At 45.0% G+C, this 14595-nt stretch overlaps 1 protein-coding gene and 1 pseudogene across 5 annotated transcripts in view; both read right to left on the bottom strand.

Moving 5' to 3' along the window:
• Positions 1–14595, bottom strand: part of PHACTR4 (phosphatase and actin regulator 4) — a 141565-nt gene that overhangs the window by 19996 nt on the left and 106974 nt on the right. For all 5 annotated transcript variants that reach the window (XM_032759508.2, XM_032759506.2, XM_032759507.2 and 2 more), the window contains 3 exons: positions 9277–9874; positions 7142–7326; positions 3062–3215 (listed from right to left, as the gene is read on the bottom strand). In XM_032759508.2, the coding sequence (XP_032615399.1) occupies positions 3062–3215; positions 7142–7326; positions 9277–9874 (937 nt within the window). The remainder of the gene's footprint in view (positions 1–3061; positions 3216–7141; positions 7327–9276; positions 9875–14595) is intronic.
• Positions 2187–2305, bottom strand: LOC116814017 (U6atac minor spliceosomal RNA; annotated as a pseudogene).

Genomic DNA, 14595 nt, shown 5'->3' with positions numbered 1-14595 from the left:
TATTTTTAGTAGAGACGGGGTTTCATAGTGTTAGCCAGGATGGTCTCGATCTCCTGACCTCATGATCCGCCCGCCTCAGCCTCCCAAAGTGCTGGGATTACAGGCGTGAGCCAACTAGTCCGGCCACGATTTATCTCTTTTTTTTTTGTAATTTTTCAAACTACTATATAATAAACATGTCTTCCTTTACTTTTTTTTTGAGACAAGGTTTTGCTCTGATGACTGGGCTGGAGTGCAGTGGGGCATGAGCACAGCTCACTGCAGTCTTGACCTCCTGGGCCTTGATCGCCTGGGTCTTGACCTCCTGGGCTGACCTCGAGCCCCTCCTGGGCTCAAGCAATCCCCCTGCCTCAGCCTCCTGAGTAGCTGGGACCATAAATGTGTGCCACCACGTCTGGCTAAGTTTTTTGTTTTTTTGTTGAGACAGGGTCTTGTCATGTTGCCTCGAACTCCTGGGCTCAAGTGATCCGCCCACCTCAGCCTCCCAAAGTGCTGGGATTACAGGAGTGAGCCACCGTGCCCAGCCTTCTCCCTTAATTTCAAAGTAGTCAGACCACAGAGGTCATACAGGCTGACAATTATGTTTAACTAAAGAAACTGCAGAGAACAATTTCTGGATCCAAAAGTATCTATTAGAAGACAAAGGGAAAACTTGCCCTGAGGTACAGCATACACAGTAAAGCCAGGTGTCTTTTTTTTTCCACTCTACATTTTTGAGACAGGGTCTTGCTCTGTCACCCAGGGTGGAGTGCAGTGGTGCAATCACAGCATACTGCGGCCTTGATCTCTCGGGCTCAAGTGATCCTTCTACCTAAGCTTCCAGAATAGCTGGACTAGAGGTATGTACCACCATGCCCAGCTAATTTTTAAATTTTTTGTACAGATGGGATCTCACTATGTTGCCCGGGTTGGTCTGAAACTCCTGGGCTCAAGTGATCCTCCCACCTCAAGTGAGCCTCCCAAAATGTTGGGATTATAGGTGTGAGCCACCTTGCCCAGCCAAAACCAGGTATCTGCAATAGTACAGAAAAAGATATTTTCATTAGTAGACATGATCAATTAATTATTTTGTAGGGAACTGTGCCACGAGTTCCAGCTCCTTATCCTCTCTTTATTGGGAGAAACATCTGTGTCAAACAAAAACCCGTCTATACAACCTGGATTCTTACGGTGTTACATATGCAGAAAGCTGGCTTGCATTCAGTTTCTCTATACTTTTGGTTCCAGTCGACTTGAAAAATATACTAACACTTTGAAAGGAGGCAGTTCCATGGAACATATGAAGCAGATATAATGCAAATATGGGTGTGACTGTTAATTGGGTTGGCATCTTATGGTTGAGCAACCAGATAAAAAAAGTGACAGAGGAGCCTTTCTGTTCTGGGAACCATTCTGATTTCTGTAGAAACTTTTGCAAAACCATATGTCTATCTCATGGTTTAAAGCTCTCACAGGCTGGCCAGGTGCGGTGGCTCATACCTGTGATCCCAGCACTTTGTGAGGCCAAGGCGGGCAGATCACCTGAGTCAGGAGTTCGAGACAGCCTGGCCAACATGGTGAAACCCCATCTTTACTAAAAATACAAAAATTAGCCAGGTGTGGTGGTATGAGCTTGTAGTCCCAGCTACTTGGGAGGCTGGGGCAGGAGAAGCACTTGAACCCAGGAGGCAGAGGTTGCAGTCAGCCGGGATTGCACCATTGCACTCCAGCCTGGGTGACAGAGCGAGGCTCCATCTCAAAAATAAAATAAATAAAATAAAATAAAATAAAATAAAATAAAATAAAATAAAAGCTCTCACAGGCAGCTACATCTTCAGTTTCCAGATTCTTAGAGGTTACCCAACTGTGTCCAATATATACATTTTTGTTTCTTTTCTTTTTTTTTTTTTAGATGGAGTCTCACTCTGTCGCCCAGGCTGCAGTACAGTGGCGCGATCTCGGCTCACTGCAGCCTCTGTCTGCTGGGTTCAAGCAATTCTCCTATGTCAACCTCCCAAGTAGCTGGGACTATAGGCGCATGCCACCATGCCTGGCTAATTTTTGTATTTTTAGTAGAGATGGGGTTTCATCATATTGGTCAGGCTGTTCTTGAACTCCTGACCTCAGATGATCTGCCCACCTCGGCCTCCCGAAGTTCTAGGATTACAGGCATGAGCCCCCGCACCCAGCCTCTTTTCTTTTTTTGTAAAGATAGTTAGATGCCACGTAGTAGGTGGCAATGCCTTGTATGTGTGTTGTCAGGCCCAAAGGGCCTCTTCCATCCTTGTCAAGTGGAGTGCTAACCTTCTCTCCTTTCATACAAAACCCAGTATGTATTTTTAAAAATTATACTCAAAGTGATGGGTGTGGTGGCTCACACCTATAACCCAGGACTTTCGGAGGGCAACGTGGGAGGAATGTTTGAGGCCATGAGTTCGAGACCAGCCTGGGAAACACAGAGAGACCCTGTCTCTACAAAAAATTACAAAAATTAGCAGTGCATGGTGGCGCATGCCTGAGGACCCAGCTAGTCAAGAGGCTGATGTGGGAGGGTGCCTTGAACCCAAGAGTTGGAGGTGGTGAGCCATGATTGAACCACTAAACTCCAGCCTGGGTGACAGATCAAGACCCCGTCTCAAAAGAAAAAAAAAATCACACTAAAAAAGATAAATGAATACTCCACAACAAAGTAAACATATAGACTAGGTATAGGGGCTCACGCCTGTAATCCCAACACTTGTGGAGGCCAAGGTGGGTGATCACTTGAGGCCAGCAGTTCGAGACCAGCCTGGCCAACATGGCGAAACCCTGTCTTTGCTAAGAATACAAAAATTAGCCTGGCGTGGTGGCAGATACCTATAACCCCAGCTACTCAGGAGACTGAGGCATGAGAATTGCTTGAACCTGGGAGGTGGAGGTTACAGTGAGCCGAGATCGCGCCACTACTCCAGCCTGGGTGACAGAGCAAGACTCTGTCTCAGAAAACGAAACAAAACACACACAAAAAAACAACACATCTAACAACATCTAACACAACACTGGCATAACCAAATCAATCAGGCGAATCTAAGCAAAGGCCTACCGGATCAGTGTGTTTCCAATCTGGTGCCGTATTTCATTCCACTCCTCCTTGCTTTTACAAGGCCAAGAATTCAGGTTCAACTCTGGTTCACTGGGTCTGTGGTTCAACTTCATTGCCAGTGTGTCTTTCCTCTTCACTTTGTTGGCGAGAGCACCTTTGCACACGGGGAAGAAAAAAATGTAGAACTTGAGGCTTAAAGCCAAAGGTTCAACCTTACCTGGAGCTAGCCAAGAGTCTGAACAAATACAATATTTAATTCTCAGTTCCCACCTGGCCTCAAATGATCCAGCCAAACACTGAGGTGGGGGTAAAGCTAAAGACGCCTAAAAATCTTTTTAGCCAGATGGACTGAGATGGTTAAAAGGTATCTTTTCTCTTCTATCAGGCCTCTACATTTTTCCTCCTTGGTAAGAGTTGCTACAGGAGAGAGAATCTAAACATGGGACAGCCCTCTGAATTAAAACATAAAGGCTTTCATACTAACACCTCATAGTCTGTCTGTTTTTAAAGCTGCCTTTCTACTTTAATTAATCAGGACTCAATTATTTGCAAAGATGTGCGGGTATGAAAATGTTTATTTTTCTCTGCCCTGTGGCAATAAGTTCATTAGACCAAAGGGAAAACATCACTTTTATCTTTTCACCTTAGCCCACGTGCCACCTTTCCTCTACTCCATATTGTTATTGGTTTTTTTGTTTGTTTCTCTGAGACAGAGCTTTTGCTCTTGTTGCCCAGGCTGGAGTGCAGTGTCACGATTTTGGCTCATTGCAACCTCCGCCTCCCGGGTTCAAGCGATTCTCCTGCCTTAGCCTCCTGAGTAGCTGGGATTATAGGCGAGCATCACCACACCCAGCTAATTTTTTGTATTTTTAGTAGACACGGGGTTTGGTTATGTTGGCCAGGCTGGTTTGAACTCCTGACCTCAGGTGATCCACCTGCCTCGGCCTCCAAAAGTGCAGGGATTACAGGTGTGAGCCACCACGCCTGACCTCTTTTTTTTTTTTTTCCTGGCGACAGAGTCTCGCTCTGTGACCCAGGCTGGAATGTAGTGGCGCAGTCTTGGCTCACTGCGACCTCCGTCTCCCGGGTTCAAGCAATTCTCCTGCCTCAGCCTCCTGAGTAGCTGGGATTACAGGCGCCTGTTACCATGCTCAGCCAATTTTTTATTTTTAGTAGAGATGGGGTTTCACCACGTTGGCCAGGCTGATCTCGAACTCCTGACCTCAGGTGATCCGCCTGCCTCGGCCTCCCAAAGTGTTGGGATTATAGGTGTGAGCCACCATGGCCAGCCATGCCCGGCTAATTTTTTGTATTTTTAGAAGAGATGGGGTTTCACCATGTTGGCCAGGCTGGTCTCAAGCTCCTGATCTCACCGGCCTCGGCCTCCCAAAGTGCTGGGATTAGAGGCACTTAGGTGAATAGTTTTAAAATTGGGGGCAAACAAAAACCTGAAATTAGTACAGCCATTGTGGAAAACAGTATGGAGCTTCCTCAGAAAACTGAAAATAGGCCAAATGAGGTGGTTCATGCTTGTAATGCAGCACATTGGGAGGCCAAGGCAGGAGGATTGCTTGAGGCTGGGAGTTTCAGATCAGTCTGAGCAATACAGCAAGACTCCGTCTCTCCTTAAAAAACAAAACACCCTTAAAAAGAGAACTACCGGGCCAGTCGTGGTGGCTCATGCCTGTAATCCAGCACTTTAGGAGGCCAAGGCAGGTGGATCATGAGGTCAAAAGATTGAGACCATCCCAGCCAATATGGTGAAACCCCATCTCCACTGAAAAAAAAAAAAATACTAAAATGAGCTGGGCGTGGTGGTACACACCTGTAATCCCAGCTACTTGGGAGGCTGAGGCAGGAGAATCGCTTGAACCTGGGAGGCGGAGGTTGCAGTGAGCTGAGATCGTGCCACTGCACTCCTGCCTGGTGACAGAGTTAGCCTCCGTCTATAAAAAAAAAAAAAAATAGAACTACCATACGATCCAGCAATCTCACTGTTGGGTACATATCCAAAAGAAAGGAAATCAGCAAATCAATCAGTCATGCTTCTTGCAGTACTATTTATAATCCCCAAGATATGGAATCAGACTAAATGTCCATCAATAAATGAAGGGATAAAGAAAACATGGTGTATATACACAATTGAATATTATTCTGCCATGAAAAAGAAAGAAATCCTGTCATTTGCAACAAAATGGATGGAACTGGAGGACACTATGTTAAGTGAAATAAGCCAGGCACAGAAAGATAAATGTTGTATGTTCTCACTCTTATGTAGGAGCTAAAAAAGTTGATCTCATGGAGGTAATAATTAAAATGGTGGTTACCAGAAGCAGGGAAGGGTAGAGAGGATGGGGAAGAGAGAGACTGGTTAATGGGTATAAAAACAGAATTAGATAGAAGGAATAAGATCTAGGCTGGGCGTGGTGGCTCACGCCTGTAATTGCAGCACTTTGGGAGCTGAGGTGGGCAGATCACTTTGAGCTCATGAGTTCAAGACCAGCCTGGGCAACATGGTGAAACAGTCTCTACAAAAAAATACAAAAATGAGCTGGGCGTGGTGGCTGACACCTGTGTTCTCAGCTACTTGGGAGGCTGAGGCTGGAGCATCGCTTGAGCCAGGAGGTGGAGGTTCCAGTGAGCTGAGATTGTGCCACTGCACTCTAGCCTGCAGAGTGAGACACTGTCTCAAAAAAAGGGAATAAGATCTAGTGTTCGGTACACAATAGGGTGACTATAGTTAACAATAATTTATTGTATATTTCAAGATAACCAGAAAGGTAGATGTGGAATATTCCCAATACAAACAAATGATAAGTGCTTGAGGTGGATAGCCTAATTACCCATACACACATGCTTATATCAAAATATCTCATGTACCTTATAAATATGTACTACTATTATATATCTATAAAAATTAAAAATAGGCTAGGCACGGTGACTCATGCCTATAATCCTAGAGCTTTGGGAGGTCAAGGCAGGGGGATCACATGAGGTCAGGAGTTCAATAACAGCCTGGGCAGTGGCTCACGCCTGTAATCTCAGCACTCTGGGAGGTGGGCGGATCACGAGGTCGAGTTTTAGACCAGCCTGGCCAACATGGTGAAGTCCCGCCTCTACTAAAAATACAAAAAAATTAACTGGGCCTGGTGGCAGGCGCTTGTAATCCCAGCTACTTGGGAGGCTGAGGCAGGAGAATTGCTTGAACCCGGGAGGCGGAGGTTGCAGTGAGCTGAGATTGTGCCACTGCATTCCAGTCTGGGTGACACAGCAAGGCTCCGTCTAAAAAAAAAAAAAAAAAAAAAATCCTTTATGGCCAGGCGCGGTGGCTGACTCCTGTAATCCCAGCACTTTGGGAGGCCGAGGCAGGCAGATCACCTGAGGTCGGGAGTTTGGGACTAGTCTGACCAACATGGTGAAGCCCCATCTCTACTAAAAATACAAAATTAGCCAGGCGTGGTGGCACATGCCTGTAATCCCAGCTACTTGGGAGGCTGAGGCAGGAGAATTGCTTGAACCTGGGAGGCGGAGGTTAAGGTGAGCCGAGATTGCACCATTGCACTCTAGCCTGGGCAACAAGAGCAAAACTCTGTCTCAAAAAAAAAAAAAAAAAGACTAGGCAACATAACAAGACCCTGTCTCTACAAAAACAAAAAACAAAACAAAAAATCAAAGAAACCTAACCAGTTGTGGCACACATCTGTAGTCCTAGCTATTTGGGAGGCTGAGGTGTAAGGGTCACTTAAGCCCAGGAGTTCGAGGCTACAGTGAGCTACGATTGCACCACTGTACTCCAGCTGGGTGACAGAGCAAAACCTTGTCAAAAAAAAAAAATTAAAACAAAAAAAATGAAAACCTAAAACCTGAGTGACTCAATCTACTTGGACCCCTGTCTTGGCTTGTTTTAACAGAGGGGTGATAATAGGGACAAGGAGTCCTTCACAGTGGCTTCCAACATCAGTTAGCCAGATGACTTAATGGGAGAAGGTACCTGTTTCCATATCTCTTTTGACACTTGCTAAGATCAGCAAATAGCTTTATCTGGAAAAGAATTCTGTTTTGCTTTTCCCTCTTTCTTACTCTGATAGCTTTCATCTTCATCTTCTTCATCTCGGTACTGAATGGGACCTTCCGAATCAGAGTCGCTCTCCTTTTCTTCTTCCTCCCGTAGACACTGTGGTAATTTAGGAATGACTGAGGTAGGTGTCATGTCTTCACTGAATGTGGATGGACAGGTTTGCTCCTCCTCTTCTTCATCGTCTGGACTAACACATTAACATAATTATATTTTCTTTTTAGAAACAAAGAGGATAACTGACTTTTAAGACAAAGGACTGAAATAAAGACTGGGCGTGGTGGCTCATGCCTGTAATCCCAGCACTTTGGGAGACGGAGGTGGGCAAATTCACCTGAGGTCAGGAGTTTGAGACCAGCCTGGCCAACATGGTGAAACCCTGTGTCTACTAAAAATACAAAAATTAGCCGGCGTGGTGGCAGGCGCCTGTAATCCCAGCTACTTGTGAGGCTGAGGCAGGAGAATCTCTTGAACCTAGGAGGCAGAGGTTGAAGTGAACCTCGATTGTGCCACTACACTCCAGCCTGGGTGACAAGAGTGAGACTCCATCTCAAAAAGAAAAAAAAAAAAGACAAAGGACTGAAATAACCATAAATAAAAAAAATCTATGAATGAGGTAACTTATAATTCTTTCCCTTTAACAATCTTGCTAAGAAACTTTTTAGCAGGTTTTAATCTAAAGGTTCAGATCCCAGCTTTACCACTTATTAGGCACTGGTGCTTTCCAGAATTTGTCTAATGTCATTCTCACAAGCCTACAGAGTACATATTATTCCCATTTAGAGATGAAATAACTAAAGAGCAGAAGGCTTAAGTAACCTAACACTACTATAAGCTAAGAGTGGTAGTGCTGCAATTTGAACCCAGGGCTGTCTCACTCCAAGGTGAATGCTCTTAAGCACAACATTGTACAATGCCTTCCCTGAAGTATATAAAACTAGCGGTTGTAATTTTTCATGTACATAATTTTGTAAATTTTGTGTCATCACAAAAATCTCCATGAAAAAAAAAAAAAATCACGAGAGTAGAAAGTCGAAATTTGCCCAGGCGCAGTGGCTCACACCCATGATCCCAGCATTCTGGGAGGCTGAGGCAGGCAGACTGCTTGAGCCCACGAGTTCAGGACTAGCCTGGGCAACACGGCAAAACCCCATCTCTCACAAAAAATATAAAAATTAGCTGGGTGTGATGGCGTGCGCCTGTAGTCACAGTTACTCGGGAGGCTGAGGAGGGAGAATTGCTTGAGCCCAGGAGGTGGAGGTTGCAGTGAGCCAAGACTGCACCACTGACTCCCGCTTGGGTGAGAGAGTGAGAACCTGTCTCAAACATAAATAAATAAATAAATAAAAATAAAGTTTTAAGATAAGATTAAAAAAAGAAAGAGTCCAAATTCTATAACTTATCCTTTTGGCAGAGTATTCTTTGTACTTTAAATTTATTCACATTGCTGGGCACGGTGGCTCACACTTGCAATCCCAGCACTTTGTGAGACCGAGGCAGGTGGATCACCTGAGGTCAGGAGTTCAAGACCATCCTGGCTAACATGGTGAAACTCCATCTCCACTAAAAATACAAAAATCAGCCGGATGTGGTGGCACATGCCTGTAGTCCCAGCTACTCGGGAGGCTGAGGCAGGAGAATCGCTTGAACCTGGGCGGCAGAGGTTACAGTGAGCTGAGATCGTGCCACTGCACTCCAGCCTGGGCGACAGAGCAGGACTCCATCTGGGAAAAAAAAAAAATTTATTCACATTTTCTTTTTCTCTGTGAGACAAGAGTCTCGCTCTGTCGCCCAGGCTAGAGTACAGTGGCACAATCTTGGCTCACTGCAACCTCCACCTCCTGGTTAAAGTGAATCTCCTGCCTCAGCCTCCCGAGTAGCTGGGATTACAGGTATGTGCCACGACGCCTGGCTAATTTTTGTTATTTTCATCGAGACAGGGTTTTACTATATTGGCCAGGCTGGTCTTGAACTCCTGACCTCAAGTGATCGATCCATTCGCCTCAGCCTCTCAAAGTGCTGGGCTTACAGGTGTGGGCCACCGTGCCTGGCCCACATTTTCTTTTTATAAGTAATTTTTTTCCAAGCAGCGCTATCTAGAGTAAAGGAGAAATAAGAGGCAAGCTTTAAAGGCACTTACACTTTCAGCATTTCAATAGTGATGGGAAGAGACCTGGTCCGACCCAGCATACTGCTGTCCTCAGAAAAGCTGTCACTGTTTTCAAAAAGCAATGAATGAGCTCTGTGAGAACCCTCCAGAGGAAGAGTCATGGGAAGTGGGCTGGTGAGGGCCTGCTGGATTCGAATATGCAGTGGGAGTGGAGGCAGCCTAGAGGGTATATGGGGCTCCCCAAAGTTCTGGTCCAATATCCTCTTGGGGACTTCCTTTTTCTGATCTTCCTGCTGGGGAATCTCCTGGTGTAGATCTAAGGATAGTGGAAACTCAATTTCTGGCACAACTTGAAAAGTCTTAGCAGGGAATGGAGGGGTGCGTGGAGGCTCTGGAGGTGTATGAGTAGGCAGTGGGGGGGACGGAGAGCGAGGTGAGATCATTGGTAGAAGTTCAGAGCCCATAGAACACGTGCTCTTCTCTCTTTCATCACTTGGTGTTTTTGTGGTGATGGCAGCAGCAGACTCCAAGGTGGGTACTGAGGTCGATGGAATGCCTCTCTTAGGTGGTAAGGGTGGGGACGGTTTTGATAACAATGTACCACTGTTTATTGCTTGGGACAGTTCAGCTGGAAAAGAGAGAGCAACACATCAATTTCACGACTTTCCAATGCTTTGAAGGGCTGGCCCAGGGCCTAGAATTAAAGTTGAGTTCAGTTTTAATCTTTCAAGCAAGTTAAATAATTTCATAGTTTTGCCACTCTCTATATATTTTGTCCTGAAATGAAGTTTATATTTATTCAAATAGAAGGCCTAATAACTGTACAGAGGTGTAGGGAGACTGATGAGTAGCTTACTTCATTGCTATGGCAAGAGATATGACAATTTTTTTTTTTTTTGAGACAGGGTCTCACTCTCTCACCCAGACTGGAGTGCAGCGGCGCAATCTCGGCTTGCCGCAACCTCTGCCTCCCAGGCTCAAGCGATACTCCTGCCTCAGTCTACCAAGTAGCTGAGATTACAGGCGCATGCCACTATGGCCCGGCTAATTTTTGTATTTTTAGTAGAGGCGGGCTATCACCATGTTGGCCAGGCTGGTCTCGAACTCCTGACCTCAAGTGATCCACCTGCCTTGGCCTCTCAAAGTGTTGGGATTACAGGCGTGAGCCATGGCACCCGGCTGACAACTTTTTGTAACTTGATCTTGGTGTAGTTAATATGAATAGAGACCAAAAAAATCTGATAAAAAGTTATTTTGTGGCTGGGCACGGTGGCTCACACCTGTAATCCCAATACTTTGGGAGGCTGAGGTGGGCAGATTACTTGAGGTCAGGAGTTCGAGACCAGCCTGGCCAACATGGTGAAACCCCGTTACTAAAAAAAAAAAAAAAAAAAAAAAATTGGCTATGTGTGGTGGCAGGCACCTGTAATCCCAGCTACTCGGGAGAGGCTGAGGCAAGAGAATCTCTTGAACCTGGGAGGCGGAGGCTGCAGTGAGCCAAGGTCATGCCACTGCACTCCAGGCTGGACAGCACAAGACTCTGACTCAAAAAAAAAAAAAAAGTAAGTTATTTTGTATAACAGTACTCCATTAAAAAATTTAAACATTCAGATAGCATAAACTAAGTATTAGTGGGTATTGTTACCATATCCTGATAATGATAACTAGATATCTTAGCTCTGTGTTATAAAACTATCAATACTGACATCTTGAATTTTTATAGCAATTGCAAAGTCCTTTGAAGAAATCAAAGCGTTTTTTGTTCTTGAAGTCATATTCTCCTTATACCACCTGAGGTGACAGGGGAAACAAGATAGCATCTTTACCATTTTTCAGAAGGAAAAAGCGAGGCCACAGAAGTCAAGTGACTTTGCCCAAGATCATACTACAAACTGGCATATGGACTCAGCTGGTATCCAAGTCTCTGACTATTTGACTGCATTCTACTGTCTCTAATTTTTTTTTTTTTTTGAGACGGAGTCTTGTTGTCACCCAGGCTGGAGTGCAGTGGCGCCATCTGGGCTCACTGCAAGCTCCGCCTCCCAGGTTCACGCCACTCGCCTGCCTCAGCCTCCCTGCTGGGACTACAGGCGCCCGCCACCACGCCCGGCTAATTTTTTGTGTATTTTTAGTAGAGACGGGGTTTCATCATGTTAGCCAGGATGGTCTCGATCTCCTGACCTCGTGATCCGCCTGCCTCAGCCTCCCAAAGTGCTGGGATTACAGGCGTGAGCCACCGCACCCGGCCTACTGTCTCTAATTTTTATTGGTATGCACACCTCTTATGTTCCCTTTGCACCTCAGCTTCCCATGTTCACTCTCCACTATATGATGGGCTCCTTGATGGCAGGGCAACCTTGTCTCCATCAACTTATCATCCACAGGGCTGTGCACAGTACCTGGCATCTAGTGGACCCTCAATATATGTTTATTAGATGAGAAGCCCTCACCCTGTATCATGACAGTATATATTCCTATGGTTTCACCAAAGCCCACAATGACTCAGCAAAGGTGTTGGTGTTGCTTCAGCAAAGTCCCTTTGGAGGGCTCCAAATGACCTGTAAGAAGTGGATCATCAGATCACACAGAAGCAAAACTGGTAAAGTAATTAAAGAGTAGTTATTTTTTCCCTGCTGACAGAAAAAAAAAAAAAAAAAAGTAGTTCTTTTGATCACCAACCTCTAACCTTCTACTCAAACCCTTTAGTTTCATCCCACCTCAGTATTCTCAAACAGTCTCAAAAACTTCCCTTAAATAAAACTGTATTTGTCCTAAATCCCCAAAATTGGAGATGTTCAAAGTAAAAGGCTAGCTAATTATTCTTTTCTTTTTTGAGACGGAGTTTCGCTCTTGTTGCCCAGGCTGGAGTGCAATGGCACCATCTCGGCTAACCGCAACCTCCACCTCCTGGGTTCAAGTGATTCTCCTACCTCGGCCTCCTGAGTAGCTGGGATTACAGGTACCTGCCACCACACCCGGCTAATTTTTTGTATTTTTAGTAGAGATGGGGTTTCTCCGTGTTGGTCAGGCTGGTCTTGAACTCCCGACCCCAGGTGATCCACCCGCCTCGGCCTCCCAAAGTGCTGGGATCACAGGCATGTGCCGCTGTGCCCAGCCAAGGCTAGCTAATTTTATAATTCTTTTTTTTTTTTTCTTTTGAGACAAGGTCTCCCTCTGTTGCCCAGACTGGAGTGGCATGAACAACAATAGCTCACTGCAGCCTCGATCTCCTGGGTTCAAGTGATCCTCTTGCTACAGCCTCCCAAGTAGCTAGGACTACAGGCCCATGCCACCATGCCTGACTAATTTTTTTAATTTTTAGTAGAGACAAGGTCTCGCTATTCTGTCCAGGCTGGTCTTGAGCTCCTGGGCTCCAGTGATACACCTACCTCAGCCTCCCAAAGTGCTGGGATTATGGATGTGAGCCACCACACCCAGCCTCTTTTCTTTTTAAATTTATTTTTATTTTTAAATTAAATTAATTTATTTTAGACAGGGTCTCACACTGTGTCGCTGGAGTGCAGTGGCGCAGTCACGGCACACTGCAGTTTTGACCTCCCTGGGCTCAGGTGATCCTCCCACCTTAGCCTCCCAAGTAACTGGGACCATAGGCACGTGCCACCATGCCCGGCTAATTTTTTTGGGGGTATTTTTTTGTAGAGATGGGTTTCTCCATGTTGCCTAGGCTGGTCTCAAACTCCTGGGCTCAAGTAATCTACCTGCCTCAGCCTCCCAAAGTGTTGGTACTACAGGTGTGAGCCACTGTACCCAGCCTTTTCTTTTTTTTTTAGAGACAGGATGTCGCTCTGTTACCCAGGCTAGAGTGCAGTGGTGCAATCATAACTCACTGCAGCCTTGAACTCCTGTGCTTACCCAATCCTCTTACCTCAATCTCCCAAGTAGCTAGAATTACAGGCACATGTCACCATGCCCAGCTAATTTTTAAATATTTTATAGAGATGGGGTCTTGCTACGTTGCTCAGGCTGGTCTTGAATTCCTGGCCTCAAGTGATCTTCCCACCTCGGCCTCCCCAAATGCTGGGATTATAGGCATGAGCCACTGTGCCTGGCCTAATTTTGTAATGTTTTAATGTCTCTCATCATAAATAATTTTTTTTTTTTGAGACAGGGTCTCGCTCTGTTGCCTAGGTTGGAGTACAGTGGTGCAATTTTGGCTCACTGCAACCGCCACTTCCCGGGTTCAAGTGATTCTCCTGCCTCAGCCTCCTGAGTAGCTGGGATTACAGGCATGCACCACCATACCCAGACCATTTTTTGTATTTTTAGTAGAGACAGGGTTTCGCTATGTTGCCCAGGCTGGTCTCAAACTCTGGGCCTCAAGCGATCTGCCCACCTCGGCCTCCCAAAGTGCTGGGATTATAGGCGTGAGCCACCATGCCTGGCCCCATAAATAAATTTTAAAAAAGGTTTTCTAGAAAAACACTGCATACACACACAAAAAGATTCTAAAAATGTGAATTTTAGGAGCAGTGAAAGAGATATTTTTGGAAAGACTGGATTTTTGCTGATTCCCTAAAAATAGCTGTTAGCTATTCCATCGACAACAAAACTCATTCCTGATGAGACCATAAATGAATATTTTTACTTTTGAATTAATAAGATAAATTATATTTGGTAATTTGAGGAAGGCATATATGTTAAGGAAGCAAATTCTGGTACATATACCCTGACAACAGCATCTGGCTATAGTTCTGTGGAAAAATTCCAGAGTGTTTCTGGGATGGGTAATAATTCCCTTTCACCTGTTCAGCTATTGCTGGTGGTTTTTCCTTAGTCCTAATACTCCGTGTTATACCGATGAGAAGACAGTAGTATTTCTGAAGCAATGATTTCCAAACTTTTGGATTTCAGTGACCAAAACAGTAACAAAAATCTTGATCAACCTCAGATTGTTGGTTTTTTTTTTCTAGTTTTTTTTTGAGGTTGTCATTTTCTAAGATGTCCAAATAAGGCTTGATATTAAGTAAACCATTTATGATCATCATCCTTTTGTGAAAGAAATGGCATTTTAACACCAAAGGATTAGGAAGGTTGTAATTCTAGAATAAAAGAGAGTCCTTTAAATTAAATCTATTTAGCTCTAGGAAATGCTCTGTGAACTGTTCTAGTTTTCTTCTTTTGCTGAGGATCCCTCGTGGACTAATACTGATTCCTCAGTTACAAGGTCTATTGTTTTGGGCTGTTTACCTCAAGCTAAGAATGAGCTCTGCAGTTTAGTCCAGAGTATCATACACAAATTACCATTTATATGTTGCCTTAACTTGAAAAGGGTAGTATGCCCTGGTCTAGAGCAGAGGCTCTTAATGTGTGCCCCCCTGGAGAGCAGCA

This window comes from Hylobates moloch, unplaced genomic scaffold (genome assembly GCF_009828535.3).
Source record: "Hylobates moloch isolate HMO894 unplaced genomic scaffold, HMol_V3 SCAFFOLD_9, whole genome shotgun sequence".
In the NCBI taxonomy this organism is placed as follows: Eukaryota; Metazoa; Chordata; class Mammalia; order Primates; family Hylobatidae; genus Hylobates; species Hylobates moloch.
Note: the sequence above shows the minus strand (reverse complement) of the source record. Positions and strands in the feature narration are given on the sequence as shown.